The sequence below is a fragment of the Anabrus simplex genome, chromosome 1, assembly GCF_040414725.1.
Source record: "Anabrus simplex isolate iqAnaSimp1 chromosome 1, ASM4041472v1, whole genome shotgun sequence".
Taxonomy (NCBI): Eukaryota; Metazoa; Arthropoda; class Insecta; order Orthoptera; family Tettigoniidae; genus Anabrus; species Anabrus simplex.
In genome coordinates, this window is record NC_090265.1 from 1,759,061,894 (window position 1) to 1,759,076,116 (window position 14,223).

General features: G+C 41.5%; 1 protein-coding gene across 1 annotated transcript in view; it reads right to left on the minus strand.

Moving 5' to 3' along the window:
- The window catches only part of LOC136864385 (nephrin-like), a 426,801-nt gene that overhangs the window by 11,644 nt on the left and 400,934 nt on the right, over positions 1 to 14,223 (minus strand). Inside the window, exon 11 of the mRNA XM_067141320.2 lies at positions 3,554 to 3,886. Within this exon, the coding sequence (XP_066997421.2) occupies positions 3,554 to 3,886 (333 nt within the window). The remainder of the gene's footprint in view (positions 1 to 3,553; positions 3,887 to 14,223) is intronic.

Below are 14,223 nucleotides of genomic sequence, written 5' to 3' on the forward strand. Positions count from 1 at the left end.
CAACATGATCCGACCAAGTACCGCTGCTAACATTTATTCTTAAATACCGGTTCAGATAGGGTGTTCGTGAGGTCACGGGGCAACGAAATCCATGTTTGAATTGTACTGACAACAATAGAATTATTGTAGAAGTAGGATTTGTGATTTGGTATTTTAAGGGTTAGGTTAGCTGCAGCTCTGGTCGGGTTGTTATGAATGGTTGAGAGCAACTAGAAAGAATCTGTTCGATAAGAGGGTGTCTGCTTGTATATTATTTTGTGGAGTATAAACCATGAATGACAGCTTCGATGCTGGTTTAGTTTTAGCCGATTTAGCTCATGGAGTGCAGGAGTTACATGATTACATTTTGGAGTGATCATTTTAAAGCGGCCGATTTTAAGATTCGTATAAATAGTCAATAAAGAACGTCAGGTACTTGAAGTGCACATCTCATTTAGTTGCAAAAGATTATTGTGAAAATTTGATGATAATTTTGCAAGTAATTTCTAGTTTTGTTGAGAATATAAACATTATTTCGTGAATGATAATGAATGTTTAGCATGTAAAATTTAATCGGAGTTGTACTTGTAAATGCTGAGCCACGATTTTTTTAATTACTAGCCCTGTTTCGTTATAATTTGTTCTGTGCAACAGAAAATAGTATACTCTTTATGTACAGTACTTGCTTACTTTCTCAGTACTCTTCATTGTTATACTACCTTTGTATATGTGAGCACTTTCTTTGTCCCTGGTTTTATTACGGTCATCCTGCTTGTACATTGTTATCAACATTAGTCGGATTGCACATTGCTCACAACTCTATTATTTCTGTGTTGCAGCCTTCACGAGATGCCTCCATCCAGAGCGGTTTTCAGCTTTCTTTAACATGATCTGAAATGATAGGCCAGTGGCCAGTGATCTTCTTCGCCTGATCTAATATCTACTTGCTGTTCTTCCTCGTGTTACACTGCCTTCGACTTTTCCTTGTAGTGTGACAATATTGTAATGCTTATGAAGGGCGAAAAGCCTCCGTGGCTCAGACGGTAGCGCGTCGGCCTCTCACCGCTGGATACCGTGGTTCAAATCCCGGTCACTCCATGTGAGATTTGTGCTGGACAAAGCGGAGGCGGGACAGGTTTTTCTCCGGGTACTCCGGTTTTCCCTGTCATCCTTCATTCCAGCAACACTCTCCATTCTCATTGCATTGCATCTATCATTCATTAATAAATCACTTTGGGAGTGGCGACACCATCGTACTAATAGCCTATATCTGATTCATTCATTACATGCCTGACCCGGTCAATGACTGGAAAACAGGTTGTAGGTTTTCATTCATTTTCATGAACAGCGACTCACAATAGACCTGTTGGTCTGTATCGTGGGGTGTGTGTATAGTGTTGCTAATCCAAATTGATTTTTTACAACATACAGCCGTGTTTAAATAATCTTTAAAGAAAAATATTACATATTTCCACCTAATGGTTTGTAAATGTATATTTACACAATATCATAGGAATTTAGCCGATTTCCCAGAGCATGTAAGGAAGATCTCCATTGATGAACCTCCAATTTCATATCTCCTGGAAGAGAACCTATTGATAATAAGGAAAAAAGAACGCAGACAGAACGTTGCTAATCAAGCAGATGTAAACATAATTACTCCCAAGAACTGTTCTTATGGTAAATGTAATAGAAAAGACTCGAAATCAGGATTTATCTATACGCTATCGACTGCAAACTTGCAAATAATTTAACTGACTCTCCCTCAAAAAATTATAAAGTCGTTGATCTCTATAAAAATAAATAGTACAAATACGAAACTCATACTGTAGGTAATAAAACTTCCTTAAAATATGAAATCTCGTGGGCCGATGTCCTGGATGTTAGGCCCCATTAAACAAAAAGCATCATCATCAACATCATCATCATCGTAACCTTCGTCTTTTGAAGTAGGGTGACTATCCAAATTCATATTTCCATACACTCGTAATCAGTAAAATATGTCCTGCAATCTGAATTTTAGATATATGTATGTCCAGTCCGTCAGCGCTTCCGCTGGTGGAATCCTCAACAGCTCTGCCATCAGCTGTCATAGATGGCCTAGGCATCACTGAAGAGGCGTACTAGGGAAATGAGGAATGAGGTAGTTTCCCGTTGCTTTCCTCACAGAGCCAAAGTTGCTATTACATATCAGTCTGCCAAGCCCACTGAAATGCATACACCAACCGACCCTATGAACAACATTTTCACACCATTCATAGCAGGGACTGGCTGTATAAGGAATTGACATTACTAGCATCGCTCATACCACAGTCACTTTCATATTGTCAAAGCCAAGGATAAGACAGAGACAGATCTATGAAATTAACAAAATTGCTCTAGCCCATACCAGAAGACATAGTGCACTGTAAACACTAGGTCCTGCCAGCAAAGGCATAGATGGCCTTCCTTGATTCTGCATTCTCTTAAGCACTACACATGTAAACATTTAAAAATTTTATGATCTCCCTAAGCACAGAAAATAGTACAGGAAAGACATTCATAACTACCGAACTAGGTCAATAGATCAGATATGCACGGTCATGTACATTCTTCAAGGAATGGAATAAGAAGTACAGCATATTCTGCCGAGGATAATAAACACATTGCCAAATTTTCTTAAGGAGCATTACTCAATTTTAATTATTTAAGAAGTCTGTTTTAGTTATATTTTACGAAAATATATAGAAATATATTAATTATTATTGCAACAGTTAAATATAGTTACTAGTTATCTCTAGTGCATAGCAAACATTGTTGTGATCAACGTATATTATAAGAATATTAAACATTTTTACCATGAAGTGTAAAGCCAAAATTGTAAAGGGCAGCCCCTCCCTTGAGGTAACAACTCATTAGACCAATACCCAGAATAAATAAATAAATAAATAAATAAATAAATAAATAAATAAATAAATAAATAAATTTTACAGTTCACGGTGTTTATTGTGCGACGTTTTACAACATTTTAAACTATTTAGTAGCGGTTTTCTGAACCAGAGAATGAAGAATGGACGTTATGTTTATGTTGCGTCCACACTTTTCTTTTCTTTCTACATAGAAGTTAAATAATATATGTGCTTTTCCCATTTGAGTAAGATAATATTCTCAACAGAGATTACTGCCATTAAACTAAATATTACTTGCAGCGATGAACACATGATGGACAATACAACATGTAAACTAAAGTTCATTTTATTTTTAAACATGATTGCAATATTTGAGTTATACATTTTTAGAATATCTGTAATTATAAAAATATAGTAGAGAGTTTCCTTTTTCAAGGTAGCAAGTCAGTACCAACTTGTAAATAGCATCTGTGATTTAAACCAATGTTTAAACTGTTTTGAATGAAACGACTGAGTTGAATACAATGAAAACTATAGTAAAGAATATTTAACTAGTTAGCATAAGGTACTGTCAAAAAGCAGTCGTATTATTAGTTTAGATATGATGTAATGCGTTCCATTTTACTCAATTCTAGCAAAACAAAAAGCTAAATCTAAACTGTTTAAGACATAAACCTCCGTCTAACCTGTGGTAGATTTCCTATTCTCTTGCTGGCTAATCTTCAAGGTTGTCACTCTGAGGGTTATGATATCAAAACTACGACCTTTTCCATTACTGGAGTAAATGGACATTATGTAACCAGAACCAGGTTCAAGCCCAGTCACAACAAATTCTGGCTTGCTGCGGCTTGTGACGTTTGATACCAGTCGGCGATGTTCAGATCCCACTGTGGAAGCAGCATACAGCTCCATAGTGAATTCTTGAGGCAATCCACCATCGAAACCTCGAGAACATGAAACTTGCAGCGAATTTGTTGTGCGATTCATTAGTATACAGTTCCTAGGTGGGTCCGGTTTGCCTGAAACAAATATATTACAGTGGATTTCACCTTGTTTTATTTTGTACAGTGCACAATATAACAATTACTGTGCATTATTGTTCTTTAGAAAGGGGTTTTTGGAAAAAAATCTTCACATTTCCACTTTTAAAATATTAATTTTATTTTGTTGATCAACAAGTAATATTTTATAGGAGCTGGTGAATAACAAATACCAGGTGGCCTGCCAGTGCTTACCTTCTATTTACAAGCGTCCCACATGTACTAATAATGAATGGGAAGTGTAATAACTGATTTGCAAGGGGTATTATTTACCTGCAGGTTAGTTAATATCAGGATATGAAGAGATAACAGACGGCCGGCCGTTCGCTGTATGTTCCTCAGCTCAACCCATCAAGTGTCCTCCCTTGAGTTAGTAAGCCTCGTTTTCGAACGATCAGTAGTAGGCTTTTAATTGGTACAGTACCACTACAGTTGCCGTCAACATATCGACAACGGCTGCTGTATTCAACAAGACCAATCGCAATCAGCCAATTCTATCAATAACTGATGTGGCCACTTGCAGTCTGAAAATTAGGTATTTAGGACTTGCCACCACTTCCAGCGATCTTGAGCGATGTTTTGTCAGTTAACTCCGGCGATTTTGCGGCTATCTTTGTACCAGCGATCCGGTGGCCTTCCTCGAGGTCTCATTTTATCTCTTGGGCTCCATTCGATAACAACCTTGGTCCATTCGTCATCCTTTCTTCGGGCCACATGTCCTGTCTATTGACACTTCAAGGTTGATATTCTCGTTAGGATGTCAACGACATTTGTGACTGCTCTTATTTCATGGGCTCTCTTTCTATCTCCTCTGGTAAACACAAGCATAGACCTCTACATTCCTCTCTGGGTAGTTCTTAGTTTTCGTTTAGTGAACTAAACCAATACAGTGACAGAATAATAATATATGGAGAATCTGGTCGGAATGTAACCGAAACTTGCAGACAGTATTCAGAGGAGTTTCCAAATAGCCGCCTGACTTGCAATTAAGATCTTATAGATCGTTCAAGGCACATACCATATACAACCAAATTTTTGCTAGTATGGAATTTCTCACGTTTATACATAACAACTTTATTTTTCTGAACATCAGGCGTGTTTAAAATTCACCATGTTTAACAATATGTATATTAAAATGACTGCTGTTTATTTCACTTCTGAAATATAGCACGCTGTACGCTCATTTGTGAACCAATGATTAGGCTTCCCATTCAACAACATTGCATGCGGAACACATGGAAGTAGAAAGTACGGGGCTGAAGTGCCAGCTGGTATAAAAAAAATTGGAGTTTTCAAATCAAATAAATTCATGACATTCGAGATTTGTTCTAACGCTTTAACTGCCTTAACCGTGTGATATGAAAGTAAAATGTAAATAGAATAAAATTAAGTAGGTGTGGGGGATGAGTGTGTGCAGTATTTTATGGAAATTATAAAGTGCCGATATACATAAAGTTAGAGCAAAATCCTTATTACTTCAGTGCGTTTTGTGCCTAGAATTATGAACATGATTATCTGCAACAGGGCATTGATGAAAGATAAGTTTGTCAGACCTTGCGCAAAGAGGCTTCAAGAGTAAATTTATGGGTTGATATTTTAATAGTGGCAAGTGTGCTTTAAAAATGCCGTGAAACATAGCTGAGGTAGCTCAGATTCCCGCCCTCCCTCAGCGTAAATAAACTCGTCATCCACACGCCATGCACAACAACAAGAACGCAGTTTTGAGCGCGCGCTCGTGGAATACAGCTGTAATGATTTCGAAGCAGGATCAGAGGGGCTGGTTGAAAGTTGAATGCGTTAGAAGTCGCAATACAAGGTAGTGTTACGAAGGATTGCATGAGGGGGACGACAAAATGTGACAAACGTGTCGCGGCCTGGTCATCCTGCATTTAGTGATCGCGATGTGCAGAATGTGAACGTGTTAGGGCTGGCGGATCGGAACACCACAATTCGTGAATTGGTCAACGATACGGGGCTGGCGCCTTCGACTGTGCTGCAGATCCTAAAGAAGCGGCTGGGAATGCGAAAAATCTCCTCCAAATGAGTTCCACATGATTTGACAGAACATCAAAAGTGGCTGTGACAGGATGCAGCTCGTACTCACGAGAAGGTGATTCCTTCTTACAGCGGATAATCACTATTGGCGAGATCTGGGGCAGAGCTTATGAACCGCAGCTGAAACGCCAATCAAACGTGTGGCGTAATCACGGGTCACCGCAAAAGGTAACGGTTCGGCCGACCGGAACCAGTGTGAAGGCCATGCGGGTCGTTGCCTATGACTGGGATAGTGTTATCATAAATGTACCGGGCGGTACACCTCTACACCGTTTATTTAAAAGTTGCGCCAGTTGAAACTCCTCTTCTGGAGGAAGGTTGAACTTTATCTATTCTATTAATCTCTACTTTCTCAGAAGATGTCACCACGTGGAAAATTTTGAGTTTTTGAACTGTGTCCCTTTTGATGTGTTTTTGTTTCGCTTGAAGTAAGAAGTGTGAACTTTCTCTTCTAGAGGACACTACTGAAGAATTACAATAGTGCAACCTAGTGCGAAATCAAAGAACTATTTTGTTGGAGAAATTTTTATTTCAAGAGTTTGTTCTTTGTTAAATTTCTTTCTGTCATTGTTTAAGTTGGCTGTATACCCCTCTTGTTCCCCTTGTTTTGGATCTAGCCAACCCCGAATTTCCTTAATTAATTTTCCACCAATAATGTGTTTCTTCTTCCTCTATGTAGGGGTTTCTTTTCCCTAGCCAATAAAAACTTTGAGGGAGGGTGTTTTATTTCCCCTAACGCCTAGAATCTTCCGCGAGAGGATATAAACTGCTGATTTTGGGGTCTCCGGGCCACTTCTGTTCCATCTTTCAGTGTATTAAGTACATAGCAGGAGGCGGGAAGCGCCTCTTTCTTCTTCAGCCGATCAACACCAGGTAATGGCCTATTAATAACTTCTTTTCTTGCTAGGTCGGCAGTTTAACACTCGCGGCGGGTTCGAAGCATTTCCATCATGTAACCTTTTCCTAAAATGTAATTACTTTTTTCATCTTTTTCTTGTAAAGCTACATATTGGGATAGAGAGTGCTAACCCTCTCGAGCTCCCACTCACATTTGTTTTGAGGTGAACTTATTTTCTCAAACTATTCTTCGTTTATGTAATGTAAAGTGTTCTTCTCTAAGTCACCTCTGTAGTATGGGATTAGCCCTTGCGTTAGCGGCCCAGAGCCAGATTAGGTTTTAAAAAAACAAAGTGTATTAGGAGTGCAAGATCGCCTCCTCTCAAATTGTTATTTTAGAGGTCATGTAATCAACCTTCTTTTCATGTAATAGACCTCTGTAGGTTGGGTATTTTACCCCTGTGAATACGTCCTTAGAGGACAGCTTGAAGGTAGAGTTTGGTGTGGCCTTTGAGAGGCTTAAATTTTAAGAGCGGATCGCTCTTCTGGAAAATGGAGTGTCATATGCCTCGTGGAGGCTTTTCTGTGTAATTCGGAGCCAGGGGCTCCTAGGGATGAATGGGGTTTTCTGCCCCTCTGTTAAAACTTGTGTTTGTGGTAAAACTGAGCTGATCGCAGAAGTCAGGGCGTGAAGCCCAAAACCTGTAAATATTGTATCTCCCCTTGTTTTGCTACATTGTACCTGCCATGTCTGTTATTGATGGGTTTTTGAAAAGAAAATATAACCTAGTTAAATTTTAAATTAATTTTACATTAACTTTGATTCCGTAGTTTGAAACCCATTCACGCCCGCACCTTCTTACGCCTCTACCTACCGCTAAAACACGGTAACAAGTGGTAGCAGAGCGTGGTTGAATGGGTCTCAATTTAGCCCCTTTTGACGGCTAAACATTGCTTTGATTCGAACTCTAACAATTGTCTCAGTTGCTGGAATTTTTTGAGTTTTTCAAAATTGTTCTGTCATCATGCCCGGCCCTCGCGATGTTCTCCTCCTTAACTATTTGCGCAAAGAGGAGTTGATATACGAGTTAACTATCAGAAATGTGCAATCTGGAGGCACGGTTGCAATCGACACCAACAAGCTTAGAGAGTCCCTTGATTTGCCCATTTCCATCCCCAATTTGGGAGAGAAAGAAATTGATGACTCTCTTTCCACGATCGTCGAGAATATTACTGGGCTAGCATCTGTAGTCAGCTTTTTTGATGAAAACGATCCGTCTCCTAATCAAATTAAGCGTGTGCAAGGCAGGCTGTATCACTTTGCAAATAGAGTTAATGATCTGTTGTCTCTAAAGGTGAATGACGTTCAGAGGAAGGACGCTAATACGCTCCTTGAAACTATTTCTGAATTGTCTAATAAGGTCACTCAATTGCTAACCGGCGAAGTTCCTCCCAAAACTGATCAACCCGCCACAGTGAACGTAGGTAGTGATGAAGAGCCTCCTCAGGGAGAAGTCAATAGGATAACCGTTGCTGCTCAAACTATCTCTGCCCCATCGAACAACGAATCTGAACGCCGTGCGTCATTGGGTAACATCCGCTCGGAATTAACTTCTTTGCCATTGAAACCTTTAACGACTATGTCACCTGGGTTCAGTAGCTTGCCTCATCCATTGGCAATGTTGCTTAGAGGTATCTCTAAGTTTTCCGTCAACACCACCAGTGATGTAATTTCATTTTTAAGATTTCTAGTGGAATTTCAGGATCATGCTCTGGTTTTTTCTCTTTCGCCATGTCAAATTTTGCAAATTATCTATCCGTATGCTATTGGTATTCTCTCTGATAAAATCGTAAGAGCCATTGCCGAGCAATCATCTATTGAGGATTTCCATGCCCATTTGCTAGCTAACTTCATCCCGGCTAGGGCCAGGTCCTCCCTGATTCAGAAGTACTATTACCGTGTACAGCGCTTGGATGAAAACTTGGCTGATTTCATTCAAGATATCAAATTCTACACTAGGGTGTTTGCTCTGCACTTTCCTGAAGATCAGATTGTGCAGGCTATTGTAGAAGGTATTTCGCCATCCTACAGGTCATATTTGTGTTTCGCGGCGTGTCCGCAAACCTTCTCTGAACTTGAAGCATTGGCCGTCTCAGCGGAAGGAGTTAGATACGCCGATTCTTTGCGTGTCGCGAAAGAACCCCCGCCTTCCTTTAGTAACACTCGGCCTCCACCTCGCCGACCAGTCAATCCCCGTAAATGTTATGCTTGCGGGTCGCCTGAACATCTGCGGAATAAGTGTCCTCTGATCAAGTCAAGTGGGACAAGGAATGGAGCAGGGTCATCACAAGGCTGTTTTAAGTGTGGGGCCTTCTCACATATCGCCAAGAATTGCCCAAACTCAAATAGCACCCCCTCCTGCTCAACTTCTGGTGCAAATTCCAGCTATTCCAATAATAAAAAGTGACTAGTGGCGTCGGCTGAACCGACTAATCCATCTTCCCGAGACTTAGCCCCTAGTAAACAGGTTGTAAATGCAGAGAACGACCAGCCTTCAAATTCATCTTTTGAATGCCCTAAAGAGTGTCTTAGGATTGCGGCGGATACCCCCGCACCTGTTCCTTTTCTTAAGATTGAGTTAAATAACGAGCCTATAACAGCTCTCTTAGATTCAGGCAGTGTTTGTTCCATTATTTCGGCTGATTGGTATTCTAAATTGAAATCTGTTTGTAAACTCCCTGACTATGACTCATCTCCTGTTAAATATGTTTCGGCTAATTCATCTCCATTAGAAATTCTAGGTTCCTTACATGTCAAAATTCGGGTTTTTAAATTTACATGGAAGATCAAATTGTTTGTGGCCAAGCGTTTGTCTTGCCCCATCATATTGGGAGCGGACTTCATTTCTCACACTGGTCTTGTGCTCGATCTCCAGAGTAGGTCGTGCACATTCAAATTTGCGTCCAATTGTAGAATTCCCTTGTTAAAGTGTAATTCTGTATCATGTTCATCTATTTCGCCTACCCAGGATGAGATGTTGTTAGACCTTAGACATCTACCTGAGGAGCAGGCTGATAGTATTCGGAAACTGTGTCAGTCGTTTCCCGAGGTGTTCTCTGATACTCTTGGTGTTACTGACCTTATTGAATACAAAATTGAGGTCACGGATTCGATTCCTGTCCGTTTTCCACCGTATAGGCTATCTCCACCTAAAATGAAGGCTCTGAAAGAAATCATCGATCAGATGTTGAAGGATGGTATTATTAGGCCCTCTAAGTCAGCGTATTCTTCGCCTATTTTTCTAGTCCCGAAACCCCAAGGAGGCTTCAGGCCTGTCATTGATTACAGGGCTCTCAATCGGAAGGTGGTGTTGCAATCTGTGCCCCTTCCCGACCTTCATTCTTGCTTTTCATGGTTTCGTAAGGCCAAGTTCTTCACCATCTTGGACTTGAATCAGGCCTATAATCAAATTCCCCTTGCCGAAGAGTCTAAACATCTTACAGCGTTTGCCACGGACTGGAATTTATATGAATACAACCGCGTGCCCTTCGGGCTCCCCACGGGGGCAGCTGTGCTCACTAGGCTACTAGATAGGGTCTTTTCCGACATCAAATTTGAGTACTTATATCACTACTTGGATGATGTCGTCGTATTTTCCGAAACCTTTGAAGAACATCTAGATCATCTGCGAGAAGTTCTCAATCGCCTTCGTAAGGCTGGGTTAACTGTTAAGTTGTCCAAGGTTGCCTTTGCTAAGCCCTCTATGTCATTCCTAGGGCATATTGTGTCACCTGATGGTGTAGCAGTCGATCATTCAAGAACACAGGCCATCCGTGATTTTAAACCTCCCAAGGACATTAAAGGTATCGCCAGGTTCATTGGCATGGTGAATTTCTTCAGGAAGTTCATTCCTAATTTTGCTAATAGAGCGGCGCCCTTAAACCTTCTTCGTAGGAAAGGCATCAAATTCGAGTGGGGACCTTCTCAACAAGCCGCTTTTGAAGATCTGAAATTAGCTCTCTGTAATGCCCCTGTACTTGCTATGCCTGATTTCTCGAAGAAATTCATCGTCCAAACCGACGCATCGTCGTCAGCAGTAGCCGCAGTTCTTCTTCAAGAGACTGAACTAGGGAGGCGACCCATCGCCTATGCGTCTAGGACATTGTCAGCTCAAGAAGCAAAGTACTCCATATATGAGCTTGAAGGTTTGGCAGTCTTATTCGCCTTAGAAAAGTTCCGTCTCTATCTGGAACACGTCAAATTCGATCTGGAGACAGATAATCAAGCCTTAAGCTGGGTCTTAGGTAGGCCGCGTCGTACAGGTCGTATAGCCCGTTGGGCCATCCGTATTTCTGCCTTCCAATTCGATGTACGGCATATCAGAGGTACTGAAAATGTTGTTGCCGATGGACTCAGCCGTATGTTTCATAACGACGTAGAGACCCACGAACCGGTCGACAGTTCATCACCTTCCGAGTCCATACTATCTGGTGTTAATGCCATCCTAACAGATGCTCCCATGCTTTTTAGGGATATTGAGAAATACCAACGTGAAGATCCGACGCTGGCTCCGATAATGGAAACCCTTTCTTCTGGGGAACATGCTGTCCCTTATGTTCTGAGGAATGGTGTTCTATGTTGCCCTTCGAGGCATGATAAGTTGATGAAAGTTGTTGTTCCAGCGGTTCTTGTACCTATGATCTTCAAATACTATCATGAGACCCCATTGGGGGGGCATCTTGGAATCTTTAAAACTCGTGAAAAGATTCGTGAAATGTTCATATGGAAAGGTATGGACGGTGAAATTCGGGAACTTGTAAAAGCTTGTAAATCTTGTTTGATCAGTAAACCCACCATGTCCACTAAAGTAGGCCTTTTGTCTTCTCATCAAGCGTCGCGCCCCATGGAACGCCTGTATATCGATTATGTAGGACCCTTCCCCCAGTCAAAGGGTAATGCTAACAAGTTCATCTTTGTGTGCGTAGATGGCTTTACTAGATTTTCTTGGTTATTTCCGACTAAGCTGGCTACCGCTCAGTCCACCATTACTTGCCTAAATTCTATTTTTGCTTCTTTTGGTCCGTGCCAATACATTGTATCTGATAATGCTAAAGCTTTTACATCAAATCTGTTTCGTAAATTCTGTTTTGACTTGTCCATCTCTCATGTAACTACATCTGCTTATTACCCTCAACCATCTCTGGCTGAACGGGTTAACCGTAATCTCAGGTCCGCACTTATTGCCTATCATCATGAAGATCATTCTAGGTGGGACACGTCCCTGCATTGGTTAGCTTTTGCTTTGAATTCGGCGGTTCATGAATCTCACAAATTTACTCCAGCTTCTTTGATGTTTAAGTTCGTTCCCAACACGCCGCTCTCTAACCTCTGGTCTCTGAATGACATTCTGCCCGAGACAATAGATCCGGACAACATTAAAGATCTTTGGAAGAAGGCTAAAGCTAATCTTAAAGTGTCTCATGAAAAGGTTAGGGAAAGGTATGATCGTGGACGGAGACCCACCACCTTGAAGGTAGGTGACCAGGTTATGGTCAAAAATTTTGTTCCCGCGGGCAAGCTTGCCCCCAGATTTCATGGGCCTTGTATCATTCTCGATTTTCTTACGCCGGTTACCTTATTGCTAAGTAATCCAGCCACCGAGAGGATATTTAGAGTTCACCTGTCCCAGGTGAAACCGGTGTAATTTCTGTGTTAACTTGCTTCATATTATTTTGAAAGGATATGAAGGTTATATTTTTTTTTGAGTTTCACTTTTAAGGCATTCTGCCCCTTCTGTAATATTTTGGTTTTAGATGTAAGCCTTGTGTAAAACCTGCCCCGACCCGTTAAACTGCCATCCTGTTCTTGCCACGGCCATTACCACGCTCCCGTCTCCTGCTCCACCTTACACTGTGGCTTCATAATAGTAAATGCCATGGATATCTACACGCCGCTGGCCCCTCAACCTCTCCACAAGCCTGTACCCTCAAAGAAAATGATTGTCCAACACAATTCTGCCGCCTAGCTTTAATGTTTCAGCGCCCCCGCAGCCGCGCAGCGCCGTGCAGCGACTGGGGGGGGGGGATGGGCCCCCTCCTCTCCAGCGAGGACGACATGTGCACGGCGAGCCGGAGCTCACCTCCCGGCCAAGGCTGATGTGCGGCGCACGACCTGCTACATGCCCGCAGCCTGTATCTGTTCACCGCGGGCGCGGCGTACTTCAACACCTCTGCTCCCCTCATAGTGCGGGCGAGCGGTATCTCAGGGTACTTGAGGGGTCCGAGCGGCCTCCGTTGGACGCAAGCTGCAACGGCCGGTCCGGCCATTCGACTCAATCTACATCAACTACATGGACAGTCACCATAAGCAATAACTACACTGGGGAAGTCAACAACAATATTTGGTGGACATTGCCAAATTTTTCATCACCTTCAAGTATTAAAAGTTTATCTTCAGAAATTCAAATTCTACAAACATAAAGACTTTCATTCACCTGCAACAACAACATTTTGAAACTGAATTAAGAAATCTTGTAAATGCTTCTGCTATCTATCTTCGTATCAACATCATTACTTGGACTTTGTTTCAAACTGATTTCATGTGTCACCCCTGGAGGAACTTTTGGGGGGGGAGGTCTGTACCGGGCGGTACACCTCTACACCGTTTATTTAAAAGTTGCGCCAGTTGAAACTCCTCTTCTGGAGGAAGGTTGAACTTTATCTATTCTATTAATCTCTACTTTCTCAGAAGATGTCACCACGTGGAAAATTTTGAGTTTTTGAACTGTGTCCCTTTTGATGTGTTTTTGTTTCGCTTGAAGTAAGAAGTGTGAACTTTCTCTTCTAGAGGACACTACTGAAGAATTACAATAGTGCAACCTAGTGCGAAATCAAAGAACTATTTTGTTGGAGAAATTTTTATTTCAAGAGTTTGTTCTTTGTTAAATTTCTTTCTGTCATTGTTTAAGTTGGCTGTATACCCCTCTTGTTCCCCTTGTTTTGGATCTAGCCAACCCCGAATTTCCTTAATTAATTTTCCACCAATAATGTGTTTCTTCTTCCTCTATGTAGGGGTTTCTTTTCCCTAGCCAATAAAAACTTTGAGGGAGGGTGTTTTATTTCCCCTAACGCCTAGAATCTTCCGCGAGAGGATATAAACTGCTGATTTTGGGGTCTCCGGGCCACTTCTGTTCCATCTTTCAGTGTATTAAGTACATAGCAGGAGGCGGGAAGCGCCTCTTTCTTCTTCAGCCGATCAACACCAGGTAATGGCCTATTAATAACTTCTTTTCTTGCTAGGTCGGCAGTTTAACACTCGCGGCGGGTTCGAAGCATTTCCATCATGTAACCTTTTCCTAAAATGTAATTACTTTTTTCATCTTTTTCTTGTAAAGCTACATATTGGGATAGAGAGTGCTAACCCT